Genomic DNA, 14,332 nt, shown 5'->3' with positions numbered 1-14,332 from the left:
TATAAAGTTTAAATGTTGATTGATGCCTGCACAACCAAATAATTATCACACACTATTGATGCAAACAAAGTAAATATATATCCATTCTTCCCTTTTATATTTTTTCCATAAATTTTTCTGAATACAATAATGTTAACACTTGATACCGAATCTTTTGTTGCTTGAGACAAATTTTTTTCTCAAATTTAGGGCAAAATTGGTAAGAGACTGATAGCATCTTCTAAGTTTCAGTAAGACAAGACTTCTGTCTAGTGTTCCAATGCATTAAACGGGATACGAGACTAACATGTGATCATTGTTGGGCGTGTGTCTTGCCCATGTCATATGCCCACTACTCTCGAGCACTGGACTTAAGCTAAACTTGTGCCAATGCTTGCTCAAGACTCTTTAATAGACAGAATATTCCATGCCATTTTCCATAACAATGTTTTAAAATCTCAATTTTGAGTTTACAATCCTTTGGAGTGAGAGGGCTTCTATTTAACCAAGCTGATTTTTTTGCTGCAATTGATAACCAAATCTTGCATGTCATCTTGCTCCAAAAAAAAAAAAAATCTTACTTTTCTAATGCCAAATTTCCTCCTCCCTTTTTTTGTTGCTTATTATCAAATTCTTTATTCAACTAATAAACAACACTACATAATCAACCATTAAAAATTAGGCCCTTGTACTTAATTGGCCCAAATGAACAGGCCCAACTCATGAACTTAGCCCACACAAATGACACAACCCAAAAATCTATAATTTTCAGATATATAAGAAGGCCCAACCCAAGCCCATAGGAATATTGAAACACACCTGGCAGATAGCAACGTGGCGTGCATAGAACGCACCGGACCGCAACTTAGGCTCTTTCTCTCTTTTCCTATTCTATATTCCATTCACTCACACTTTACGCAATCAGTCTTTTTTTCCCTCAAGTTCCACTCTCTACAATTCTCACCGTTTTCGTCTTCTCCGAGCAAACCAACAGTGCTTTCTCTCTCCTATCTCTTCTCTCTCCTCGGTAATTTCGATTCGCACCGCCATTTATATATCTTGCAATTCACTGTGTTTTTATCATTCATATCAAATTTACATTTAGATCTAATTAATTTTTTTTTATATAATTTTTTAATTTTTTTTTCCAATATAATCTTGTTTTCCTGGACAGAAAGTTTAGGGAATTTACATTCTGATTCATTATCTTCTTGCCTATTCTTGCCTGCGATAAAATTTCATGAAAAAAAAAGAAATTGTTACTGAATTTTTTTGTACTTGTATTAGCTTCAGTTTACTGGATTTGCTGGTTTTTGTAAGGTCCTAATTTTAATTTTAATAATCAGAGTCTTTGATAAAATGCTTGCTAAATTTCATATATTTTTGTGTGTTTTTTTTTTTTTTTGGTAATTAAAAAAAAAAAAAAATTATCATGTTCACAAACGTAGAGGCATTAACTATGCTTGCTAAATTTCATATATTTTTGTGTGTTTTTTTTTTTTTTTGGTAATTAAAAAAAAAAAAAAATTATCATGTTCACAAACGTAGAGGCATTAACGGTTAACAAATCAAAGATTGAAATTTGTATTTGTTTTGATGTATTATGGTATAAATGTAATAATCAGAGTCTTAAATTTCATATTTTTTAGTGTTTTTATTTCATAATTCCTTTATTTTTTGTAATTAAATTTTTTTTAAAAAAATATCATCTTCACAAACATAGAGGCATTAATTTGAAATTTGTATTTGTTTTTGATGTATTATGGTGTTTATCAAAACTTAGATAAGTTATAAACTTTGGCAATCTGTTTTATACTGAGATTATTTGATAGTTTGGTGAATTGTGTGGTTTTTGTTGACAATGTGGTTTTTCTTGTTCTTGTAGGGAGCTTTGGACGGTTTTCATTATCTTGCGTGACAATCTATACGTTGTAGAAAATGGTATGTTTATGGTAGAATCGTTCATTGTTTAATATTTATTTTGGCAATTTATACACGCACCCAGTAGGTTTTGAACCCATCACCTATGGTAGATATGGGCAGGTTTTGAACCTGCCACCGTACCCTCCTCCCATTCGTGTGGGAAGTGGAAGTGACCTTTGAGCTAGAGCTCATTGACGTCAGTTAATGTTTAATCACTCGATGATAATGTGTGTTGTGACTAATTTATTTGCAATTTAGAATTGTATATTTTCTTGTTCTGTTTTGATCAAATGCTAATTGTTTTGATAAGTGACTTGGGACATCAATTTATGATTTGTAATTGGTTAACTATCTTGTATAATTTATAATTATGCAATTCTGTTTGTGAAATTTGCAGCTGTTTGATGGGTAGTTATTAATTATGATCAATCCTACTGGTTTGTGAAATTGCAGTTTTTCGATGGATATGGGTATCACGGGACATCGTTTGAGCAGACATATCGATGTTACCCGGCATCATTTATTGAAAAGGTTGGAATTTCTTCATCTAGTATTGATCTAGTCTACTAATATGCCTTAGCAATGACTTCAGAAATGGTTGAGCTTTGTTGAAGACCCTTCAGTTTCATTGTTTATTCATTATAGAGCTAATGAAAATTTCATGTTGATGTCGTCCTTAGTTGTCCTCAAAAGTCAAAAGAGTTTGCTCTCTACTCAGAAGGCCTTTTATTTGCCCATCCTTTTGTAGGGATATTTTTCATCATTACTGGACAGATCTATACATGCTTCCATTACACCCTTTGATTAGTTGTGTTTAAGGTTGACAAATTTTCATGGTTTGAGACCTTGTAGACCAATCATATCACAGTTATACACAACAGTAGCACAGTATTAAAAAAAAGAAAAAGAAAAAGGGTAGCACATCTAATTTGTAACTGTTTCATCTTTAGGAAGGCAACTAACTTGCTCATTAATTTTTGTCCTAAGGAGAAAACAGTTGGAACTATTTTTTCTCTAGAAATAATTGTTACTCTCTCTCTCTCTCTCTCTCTCTCTTGCAGTACATATGATCTAAATCCATGTGCTTGCATATATTTTGGAAGTTCATATTCTTCTGTTTCTCAAGTTTTCTGTTGTTTTAACTCAATTATTTTATGTGTTTTGCAGCCACAACTTGAAAGTGGTGATAAAAGTAAGTTTTTCAAATTAATCCCACATTTTGTGATTGCATTTCAGTTTTATGTGTATTATTCTTGAGATTGTTTTAAACTTCTGTTGTTTCAGTTATAATGCCTCCTTCAGCCTTGGACCGCCTTGGTTAGTTCATCTAATTTGATCTCTTATTATGTATTATGTTTCTCATAGTTGATGTAGTTTTTATTCCTCATGGTCACGAATTAAGATTGCTAATGTGGATAATAAATTTGCAGCATCTTTACATATTGATTATCCAATGTTGTTTGAGCTTCGGAATGCTTCTGCTGAGCGGGTTTCTCATTGTGGCGTTCTTGAGTTCATTGCTGAAGAAGGCATGATCTATATGCCTTACTGGGTAGGCATTCAAATTTTTTTTTTGGGCTTGGAACTAGTACTGCAATTTGCTATAAGGAAGTTTAGCTGTCGGATATGTCTTCTGGTCATTTAATTTTTGCCTTTTCTTTTTGTATTCTTTCCATATAGATGATGGAGAACATGCTCTTACAAGAGGGGGATATTGTGCGAGTGAAAAATGTTACTCTTCCAAAGGGAACATATGTCAAATTGCAACCGCACACAAAGGACTTTTTGGATATTTCAAACCCAAAAGCTATGTGAGTTAGTTATTTTTATGTCATTAGTTCTTATTTAGTGTTAGATGTGGTATATCTTGATTCTTGAGTCATTGTTGTCCTTGTTTGGCAAAGAAGGGGATTCATGTGGTTGTAATCCTTCTTCTTCCTGTATTCATCACGAATTTAATGTGTCATGTCATGTACGCATCTATTATAGGTGCTGTCATCTTAATTCAGTCCTTGCTGTGAACAAGGAAGCCCGTTGATTCTATATGGAAGAAAGGAATTAAAATGAGGGGCTCTTATAAGGAGGACAAAGCAATAACTTAATAATAAATATTACTTTATTGTTCTGTTCTTGTGATGTCCTCCCCTTGTTTTGCAGTGTGTGATATGTCCATGGTGTATTTATGTAGTGCTGATTTCCTCTTCCATATCATCCAATCAACTAGCTATAAAGCTATTTCCTAATTATTTTATGGTTTCTCTGAGCTATAAAGATGTTATTCATGCTGCTATGTCTGTTTTGTTTATTGCATATGCAGGGGTAGATGTTATCATATATGATTTTGCTTTCTTTTGTCGTGCAGCTTAGAGACAACATTAAGGAACTTTTCTTGCTTAACCTCTGGGGATAGTATTATGGTGGCATATAACAACAAGAAGTATTACATAGATATAATAGAAACAAAACCTGCTAATGCAATAAGTATCATTGAGACAGACTGTGAGGTGGACTTTGCACCTCCCCTCGATTACAAGGAACCTGAAAAGCCTATTGCACCTGTTCCTCTAGGCAAGGCACCAGGTGAATATTTTTCTTTCTACTTGACCATGTCTTTCTGTTACTGTTGTGGCTTCTTTTACACTTTAATTGAGAGTGAATGTGCAATGTGTTTCTTTCTTTTCTCATGTCTTAACAGATATTCAACATATTATAGGGGACAGATAAAAATCATCTTGAATTCTTGATTGGGTTTCTGCCTATTGTTGGTTTTTAGAGTTTCTCTTACTTGATAGTAATTACATCATGTCCAATCTTTTATGATCACTTGATAGATACAGAGAAGGCACTTCTGCACTTGATGTTGAATCTTTTGTATTTAAGAATGCTCCATAGCAATAATGGGAATGCTCCATAGCAATAAATTCTTCTTTAAAAAAAATAGTTACATAGTAATACAAGGTCTATTTCTTATTATACAACTCTTTTAAATTTTTATTTATTCTGCAAGACGAGTAACGTCTTTTGTTCCTGCAGCTGAAGAGGCTCCAGCTGAAACTGAACCTAAATTCAGCCCTTTCACTGGATCAGGGAGACGCTTGGATGGGAAACCTTTGAATTACCAGCCTCCATCAGTTGCTCCCTCACGATCCAAAGACAAGCAACCTAATGTTGCCAATGGTAATGCAAAGCCTTCTACAGGATCTAGTTCACAAAGCACCAGTCGTCAGGCTCAGGGAAAGCTTGTGTTTGGATCAAATGTAAGCCGCACTCCTAAAGATACACCAAAGGTATACGTTTATTCTTATGTCTTCTCATTCATACTTAACCAGCTCTAAAAAACATAAATAGCCAAACAAAAGGTTGCTGAACTATATGTTCTCCATAATGTTGCAGGAACCTGCAAAAGAGACTAAACAAGAGCAGCCCTCAAAGAGTGAAGAGCCAAAGTTCCAGGCTTTTTCTGGGAAAAAGTACTCATTGAGGGGTTGATGAACTTTCAAACAATCAAATGCTCTGAAGTTTTTTTATTCTCCTTTCACTAGTCCTATATGGATTAGGGAATACAACGGAGTTCTGTATTTATCTGGGATGTATTATCAAAAGATGAAACAGTAGGTTCTCATGTCAAATGAAGAAATGAAAATCATGACTTATTTCCTTTGTTTGTGAGACTTTTAGAGCAGGCTTGCATCTGGTGTTTACAGAACTCTTAAACAGGTAGAAGTCGTCCTTGAAAAGTCTCCCCCCTCCGGCTCTCCCATCCCCCCTGCCATCTCTGCACTTTGGCCATTGGCGACCCAAACTTACCATTGATAGGCATTGTCCTGAGTGATTGCAAATCTCATGAGTTTGCGAGAGAGAGAGAGAGAGAGAGGATATGATCCGTTATCAGGCAATGGTAGTCTGTCTTGAACTCTTATGATAGCCAGTCGTTAACATGTTTGAACTGTTTTAATACCCACTAGGTGCTTGACTTTAGGTTTGCATATATAACATAATAATTCAATTTCACTGCTTCCCTGTGGAGCACTTGATAACATCAATTTGCTATTCATTAAATAGGCTATTTTTTAAAATAAAGCCAGCCCATACGAAACTAAGAGCCACTGCTTGAAACCTCGTTGTCTTTAGCTCGTTTTTGGAGCTCATCCAACATGAATTTGCTCTTTTTGAGAGGACTCATTAATCTGAACGATCTCCATATGAACACATGGGATTGGACAAGACGGCAAGTGCCAAATACAAACATATGAGAAGTACAGATTGGTAGTGTATCTGAGAAATACATAGGATTGGAAAGAATTCTTGCTCTAATGTGGTAGATATACAAAAATACTGAAAGACCGTAAATTGGAAACAGTAGTAACTTATGCTCAAGGATTCCTGACACATTATAATGGGAAAATACAGACTGATTTCAGAGCATTGTACACCAACTCCGTTTCAGTGCTGAACTCAATCTCACTTGATCTGATCACTAAATTCTAACTGCATATTTCTTAATGTTTGCTGTATCCTTATACCCTCTGATCCAAAGAATAAAGAATATCCTGGTTGTCTTTCTTATGAAAGAATTGCTTTAAGTGCATCTTTCACATAAGGATACTTGAATGGGAAACCCAATTCTTTGGCCCTAGCAGGAAGTACCCGCTGCCCTTCCAAAACCTGCAATGAGGTCAGTTAATGTGTTTCAACAAGATGTGATTACAGAGAGAATGAAAGATAAAAAAGTGGAAGATACGAGAAAATAAGTAAATTATTACCACACAAGCACCTTCTCCTAGGACTGCTTTGAGTGCAATGTCAGGTACAGGCAGCCATGAGGGCCTGCCCATGGCTTTTCCCAAATGCTCACACATTTCAGCTAATCTAATTGGGTTTGGCGCAGTTCCATTAATAACACCTGCCATTTTGGTTTTGGAAACCAAGTCATATTATTGAAAAGCCTCAAAACCTAGTGTTGATGCCTAGAATACAATAACTTGATGCATGGAAAAAATAATATGGGATTTTTTTCCCTGAAAAGAAAATACAAGCTGAGAAGCCTAATGGTCTACTGGGTCTAGGAGAAAATATGTTGCAGCAAGATCTACCACAGATGCAATGCAACGAAAGTGAAAGAAATGCTAATGGGAAAAGAAGTCTTAGCTTTTACATTATCTTCAAATTACAAGAGATGGATGAAGAAAAATACAGACATTAATTCTAAAGCATCAGATTGCATAGGAATATAAGAATAAACTACCAAAATAGGATGTGCTGGTGTAACCAACAATTCAGAAGAAGATGTCATTAACATTCTTTCTCCACATGCTTGCAAACTTAACATAGCAAATAAAAGTTGGTGTATGCTGGAGAAATCATCCAGTATATTACTTTCACTCCTATATTTTAATTTCCCTTAGTGTTGCTTAACAAATCCCAAAACATTCATTACTATGTATCATAAATATTTACCTTTATAAGATGGATTGGATAGAGCTTCATATATTAGGTTTACTATGTCATCTAGATGAATCCAGGAAAACCTGCAAAACTATGAGAACGGTCAAATATTTGAAATTATGGAGAAAATAAATACATGGCCATAATCTAAGTAATCTCATTAGACATTTTGGCCTATTCAGTAGACTGATATATCTAAAATTAAAACCCATTGATAATGCTGTTACTGTCTGATAGCACTTTGAAAATATTTTTTCTTTAATAGCAAAATCAAGCAAATTCTTGCACCTCAAAATGTATATTGAAATTGTTCTTGGTACTAAATAATTGTCACACACTGAGCTTATATGAAAGACAGCTTGAGTACAGTACCATTGTTTTCCAGAGCCCAAAGGTCCACCAGCAAACAACATGAAGAGAGGGATCATTTTAGCTGCAAATGATCAAAGATACGAATGCAAATACATCAACTGAAACAAGCTTCTTCATGTTGAACAGTTAGTAGTATTGCAACAAAGCATCAGTTGGTAGTATTATAAAACTCTAAGACATGTAAAGTTTGTGAGTCTGACCGAATAAAATCAAAAGTTGTCACAACATTTCTCAGATAAAATTTTATTAGAAAATAAGAAAAATGGAATGCTAAATATAATTATGAGAAACCATCTCCTGATTCAACCAAGAAGCCACACAAGTCTGACAGCCTCACTAGATTGGTCAATATGTATTCTTCGGGTTGAAGATAAAAATCAGGAGTCATGAGACTAGAGTCAATGAGAATACAATGCAATGGTTTAAAAGATTAGTCATACCTAAGGCACCACCATCTTTACCAAGAACAACACCAATGCGAATAAGTGCTAATCTAACATCCTTATTCACTCTGAGGGCTGTTGATTCCCATTCTCTACAAACCTGAGAAGATCATATGGAGGAGGCTGTAGTTAAGATAAAGCTTCCAGATTGGTATATTGACCATAGAAGTAATGCACTACTGGAAAATATAATTCCAAGTGAAATTTATCTGAGCATATTTTTCAATTTGACCAAGTTTTACTGAAATTACATCATGCATAACAGGTGATGGTAAAATAATTAATACCTCAGACAAGTAATCATTTCCTGATGGGCTCTTTTCATCAAATACTTTTGTTTCGCTAGTGCCTGAGCAAATGACAAGAATAAAAAGGGTAAAGCATCTATTATAGATAATAAGGGGGTCCAAAAGTTAAACCTAAATATAGACAAGAGGATATCATATGCCAGAGAGAGAGAGAGAGGTACATAAAGCTTTGCATAAGGTGCAAGCTTTGAAGGTATGATTGGGTTAGTGAGCAGGTGTAAAATCAAACACTACAGAACATTAATCAGAATTTTTTGAAGGTATGATTAAATGTTCCATAGGGTGCAGTATAGAAATTATTTTGAAACACAAAAGAATAACATCAATTCCCTGGGAATATAAGTTCCAGGTTAATATCGAAGAACGATCTATAGTTGGGCACTTGGGCAACCCTATACATGTTTTAATCACTGAAAATATATGCCAAACAAATTAAAGCAGAAGAAAAATATATGTATCTTTAAAAGAATCATACAAAAATAGAAAAATTGGTGGTAGATGCAGACCATAATAACCAACAGCAGTTGCACTAACTAAAACTGTAGGCCGAACTGCATCTGGTGCATCATTTATTAAATCTACAACCTTCAAAATTAATTGAAATGGTCAGATGAAGAACTGGAAATGAGAAATTGTAACTACTCATCACTTTTTGCATTCACCCCAAAGAAGACCAAAAAAAAAAAAAAAAAAAAAACTCTTCACATGTGAACAGATTGGCACAGGACAATGACAGCTGACCTTTGAGGTGACTCTAATCCGGCTTTGCTTGATCTCTTTCTTGATCTGGAGCAGAATAATAAATTAGCAGATTTCACTGGCTTCAAGGGAGATGTGATACACTATGGTTCTATGATCAATATCATAATGAGATATAATGGCACTAGCATTATTGCAGAGTGACGGTAATCTCAAAAACACATAATTGCATCACATGCCACAAGAATGATGACCATAGCAAGTAATATTCAGTAAAATACATGACAGGTTTTCACTTGTATAATGGCCATGGAAATCCCAATTTATCAAGTAGACAACTTGTTCTCTCTATAAAGCCTTTTTGACAAAGTAGATGTGATAAGCAAGATAGAAAGTGGTAGCAGACCTTACAATTAAGACCCAAAAAAAAAAATGTAAAGATAGGTAAGCAGCAGATATTTTAAAGTAGTATGCAGCCTCTCTTAATGTAGCTACCATTTATGTGTAACTCAAAAGGTAAAGGGTCATTTACTAGCCACACTAATAATTCTATTATCCTCTTGAGAAAGATCATGCCCCTCATTAAGAGCTTGTACACATGCTTCTAGAGGCATGGGATTAGCTATAGCACCAGGACCAGGTGCATCTCCCTGAGGATTCCCTATCATATGAAACAGGTTGTATGAGCAAGTCAAACTGACCTCAGAAGACCATCGTGTACTTATGGGCATTCCAGCCAAGTTCACAACACCATTTGAACCTTGAATGCAGTCTTTCCACCCTGGCTCCTCTGCAATCACTATTCCTGGAAAGTCCTTGACTACAAATGCCAGGTAATATTTCAAGAATTAAGCCAACATATTCTAGAAAGAAAATATACTCAACCTTTTTTTTTTTGTTCCAATTAATAAAAGGATATATGTGCATGAAAAAATAAATAAGAAATAAAAGCAAAGTTTAAGTTCTTTTGAAAATGAACTGAATATAAACAAATAAAAGCATTTCCCTCTCTCTTGCCCAAAAAGCTTTTCTGTTATACAAGTTTTTAAAACATTCATCACTCAAAAATAGTGATATTTCCTGAATTTTGCAAATTTAAAGAATCAATCAACTGGCTTCAAATATTCATTACCTTCTTACCCGGAAAAATTAACTCAGCCTTAGATCTTGAGCGTGTCAGGACATGAACGCGATGATTATCTGCATTGAAAAGTAGATTGAAGGGAATATTATAGATAGCCTGACTATATATATATATATATATATATCAAGAAGAAGCTCAAAATGATATAAAGTAGAAAGAAAAAATAACCAAACAGATCATCTGTAGTTTCAACATTGTAGACAGAGTTAGGAAGCAATGTAGCCTACTGGGTGAAACCAAGAACCAATTTGATGCAACCCAACCTTGAATTGAATTGGTTCGTGGTTTGAATGCACCTTGTTCCCTTCTAGTTTAGAAAATGAGAAATTGCACATTCTATGAGATATAAGGAAATGTGAATCGTATACTGATACACCTATCCTATATGTGATGTGCATGGTAACAATATTTGGGAGTTTAATTAAGGTACACAATCAAAAAAGCATTTGAAGAGTAATTTCACCAATCAGCTACGCCCAAAAACATTCAAATCAGGTGCTTTAGGTGCCACATAAAGCATGAAATGTCACAAAGTCATTTAGGCAGACATTGCATAAATACTATAATGGATGAATGTCCATAACTGCAAGTAGAAATGATTGTCACACAATGAGTCACTGTGGACAATTAAAGAAAGAAAGGAATTGATCAAAAAACACAATCAACCAAGGTCAATGTACCTAGATTTGAATACAGATGTAGGATTAGAAATACTTCAGAAAGACGTTTTACCTGCATGCAGCCTCTGCACCAATCTTCTACCAACAAAACCTGTGGCTCCAGTCACCGATACAGTCATCTGATTTGCCCATAACAAGCTGTAGAAGGTAAATTATATCTCCAAGGAACCAAGATAATCTTGCTAAACATATAATTGTTGCAACCCAAGTATTTTTTACCAACCAGGGAAAAAAAAAAAAAAACTTGCTGAAGTGTGTGAATGTCCTCAATCACTTTAAGCTGTAAAGGCCATCACAAACCCAACTTGCAAGTGTAATTATGGGAAGTGACTAATATCAATCACAACTTTTATACCCAGTATCTAAATGAAAACGGTAATGCAAATTATTGAAAACTACAACTTCCAGTAAAGAAGAACAAGTCCAATTCTCAATAAATCATATATAACTATCCCATACTGAAGAAAAACTAGGACAGTGTAACATGCTACAATACTTTGATTCTTAAAGAGCTTTTAATACTTAAAACCAAATATTCAAACAGTTTACCTTCTGGGGTTGATCAGAGCCACACCACACCTTGAATCTCTTAGTCTCACACATCTTAACCACCAAAAAAAAAAAAAAAACATTGTATGAGCAAATAATAAGTGATAACTAATAAAGTACAATCAATGATGAAAAAACAAAGAAATGCAAATATGGGTGCTCACAGAGGAGGGTTGAGGGATGTAAAGAGAGGTAGAGACTGTGTGAGTCCATGAGAAAGTAGTAGCTCTGCAAAGCTCCATTATCGAAACTGACTTTGAAGTTTGAACTATGAAGCTCTCGCAGACTCAAAAAAGTTCAGGTAATGTGCTTTCTGTGTATAATATTGAAAGCGAGGTCGATAAGATAAAAGATAAAAGAAAAAAGAAAAAAAGAAAAAAGTGATTACTCGTACACGATTTCTATGATGTGTTTTATTTGGAACCACAGCACTCACAGCCCACATGTCCATCACTCATTTTCTGTTTGAGTTTCTACTTTCTACTATGACAAATACAACTATACAAGTCGTTTTTGGCTCTTACGGACTACAGTATAGGCCGTATGTGCACATACAATACAAGTCGTTTCCTCAGTCAAACTATGAAAATGGTTTGAGTTTGATTTAAACCAAACTGAACCTGAACCTCAAAACAAAAATGACATAACTTTATAAACATGATTTAAATTCTGTTAGTAACTACATGGCAATCATGTTTAAACTTTTAATAGAAATACTATCTACTATTTTAGAATAGAAATAAAACATTAGGAACACATTTTAGTTAATTTAATTAGTAAAAGTCTCTTATCTTAAAAAATAAAAACAGTGAAGATCATTAAATTATAATGAACATTTAATGTCTTTTAAAAAAACATTTAACCATCCTTCAATTTTTTATATAAAAAAATTAGTTTTTATTTATTTATTTATTTTATAGTAACACATAAGTTTATTGATTTAATGATAAATAACAATCATAAATTTGAAATAGATGTCCTACATTCAAATGCTATCGTATTTAACTATTCATAAAAATAAAATCGAAAAAGTATAGTAAAAAAGATAAATATGACAACAAATTAGGTGGTCATCTTTTACAAAGTAGCATAATTTTTATAATATAATTTTAGTAAAATGATTATCTTTGTTAAGAACCTGACATTTTGGTTTTTGTTATAAATTGATGGTCTTGAATAGAAATCTTCTATTATACTTTTTGTACTCCATTTTATACTTCAAAATCTTCTGTATGCCATACTTCTGATTTTGATTTTTTTTTTTCTCATTTGAAAAAAAAAAAAAAAAAAAAAACTTCATCAGTTAATTGAGAATTGAGTTTTTTTTTTTTCTCATTTGAAAAAAAAAAAAAAAAAAAAAACTTCATCAGTTAATTGAGAATTGAGTTTGGGCCTTTGGTGTCAATTATAAAAAAGTAGTAGAATAAAGAGAGGCCTAGCCCGGCCCGTAACACAACCCCCACCGTTTCATTTTCACAGGGTGTGGAGGAGTCATAGTGGGTTTTGATTTTTGAGCTACAGCAACTGTGAAGCGTGAAGCTCTCGGGGCAAAGAAAATGGCTATGATGCAGTGGTGCGGCGCACTAGCACGGCGAGTGATGATGACACATCGACCACCTTCGAGCTCCCTAACACCACCACCATCATCATCATCAATATCAGGATCGGGAGTAGGAGTGCCGATTGTGTGTGGGCGTGGGGACAAGAAGACCAAGAAGGGAAAGAGATTCAAAGGGTCGTACGGAAACTCGAGACCCAAAAAGGAGAAGAAGATTGAGCGTATCAAGGACCGAGTTGAGGTCCCCAGGTCCACTCCTTGGCCTCTCCCTTTCAAGCTCATCTAACTTTCTCTCTCTTTTAGTTTCTGGGTCTTTGAGTTTAGGGTCTGAGGGGTTCTTCTATTATCATCTATGGTTTTTTGTACTCAGATTCTGTACATTTTGTCATAAAAAAAAAAAACAGTTGTTAAGAATCAACTAGTGAATGTTTCATATGTTTCTGACTTGTCTTTTTTTGATATTGGGTTCTCTTTGTTTTAATGAAATATGATGCTTTATTGTTTATGTGATTCCTTGAAGCTCTGTTTCATTGTCAAGTTGTCATTTCTATTCATACATCTATGAGAGACTACCATGTTTAGATTGCTATTGGGTGCTATTAGAATTGGGGATTCTCCTTTAGTTCTTTACTTAGTTGTTAAGTGGTATGAGTAAGAAACTAGGAAATGAGGTTACAAAGAGTATGGTCTTGGATAGGATAGAATGGAGAAAAAAGAATACATGGGCCGGGTCAAGGGCCGATCAAACCTAATTTGTCTGTTGAAGAGCCATAGTCATCAACCCTAAAGTTTGAGAATAAGGCTTGGTTGTTGTTCTTGCTGTTGTATAGTAGTAGGTCAAAAATCAAGAGGAGGTTTACTAGAATATCTTCTCCGCAATACAACAAAGATGAAGGTTGAACAGCTGAGGAATGATGTGGTGAACTTGGGAGTGCTATATGAGATTATGAGCTGGGATAGGCTCTATGTTAAACAATTTTAGAGGGAGTGGCAATAGAATCTTGGTTAATGAATCATTGATCAACACTGATATGGTCCATAAAGTATGGAATGGGAGAACAAGGTTTGTGTGGTTGACTTTTCGTGGTAGTGGTAGGGTTTAGTTGGCTTAAGCACTTAGGATTATATAAACATCCTCTAGATGAATTTGAAAAACTATTTTGTGGTGCATCCTTTCTTCTTTTGGCCAACTATATATATATATATATATATATAGAGTGGAGAGAGGTGCT

At 34.4% G+C, this 14,332-nt stretch overlaps 3 protein-coding genes across 3 annotated transcripts; 2 read left to right on the top strand and 1 right to left on the bottom strand.

Annotated features, from left to right (window-relative positions):
- Nucleotides 1-871: 871 nt before the first annotated feature.
- On the top strand, nt 872-5,563 carry LOC111996619 (uncharacterized). The gene is made up of 10 exons (XM_024028603.2): nt 872-1,006; nt 1,865-1,920; nt 2,356-2,433; nt 3,070-3,094; nt 3,187-3,219; nt 3,333-3,454; nt 3,583-3,713; nt 4,265-4,482; nt 4,936-5,189; nt 5,296-5,563. Exons 2-10 carry the CDS (start codon nt 1,918-1,920, stop codon nt 5,389-5,391), a joined length of 960 nt encoding a protein of 319 aa, XP_023884371.1. The 5' UTR covers nt 872-1,006; nt 1,865-1,917; the 3' UTR covers nt 5,392-5,563.
- A 555-nt stretch (nt 5,564-6,118) lies between these two features.
- On the bottom strand, nt 6,119-11,922 carry LOC111996616 (epimerase family protein SDR39U1 homolog, chloroplastic). Its single transcript, XM_024028602.2, has 13 exons — nt 11,707-11,922; nt 11,543-11,596; nt 11,046-11,112; nt 10,310-10,369; nt 9,871-9,989; nt 9,212-9,256; nt 8,977-9,055; nt 8,450-8,511; nt 8,160-8,262; nt 7,720-7,780; nt 7,360-7,430; nt 6,666-6,805; nt 6,119-6,567 (listed from the first exon to the last, which is right to left on the bottom strand). The coding sequence occupies exons 1-13, from the start codon at nt 11,782-11,784 to the stop codon at nt 6,466-6,468; spliced, it is 1,041 nt and encodes a 346-aa protein (XP_023884370.1). The 5' UTR covers nt 11,785-11,922; the 3' UTR covers nt 6,119-6,465.
- Nucleotides 11,923-13,005: 1,083 nt separating this feature from the next.
- Nucleotides 13,006-13,605, top strand: LOC111996623 (small ribosomal subunit protein bTHXm). The gene has a single exon (XM_024028608.2). It carries the CDS (start codon nt 13,099-13,101, stop codon nt 13,384-13,386), a length of 288 nt encoding a protein of 95 aa, XP_023884376.1. The 5' UTR covers nt 13,006-13,098; the 3' UTR covers nt 13,387-13,605.
- Nucleotides 13,606-14,332: the final 727 nt, after the last annotated feature.

The sequence above is a fragment of the Quercus suber genome, unplaced genomic scaffold, assembly GCF_002906115.3.
Source record: "Quercus suber isolate HL8 unplaced genomic scaffold, Cork oak 2.0 scaffold_775, whole genome shotgun sequence".
NCBI lineage: Eukaryota > Viridiplantae > Streptophyta > Magnoliopsida > Fagales > Fagaceae > Quercus > Quercus suber.
Note: the sequence above shows the minus strand (reverse complement) of the source record. Positions and strands in the feature narration are given on the sequence as shown.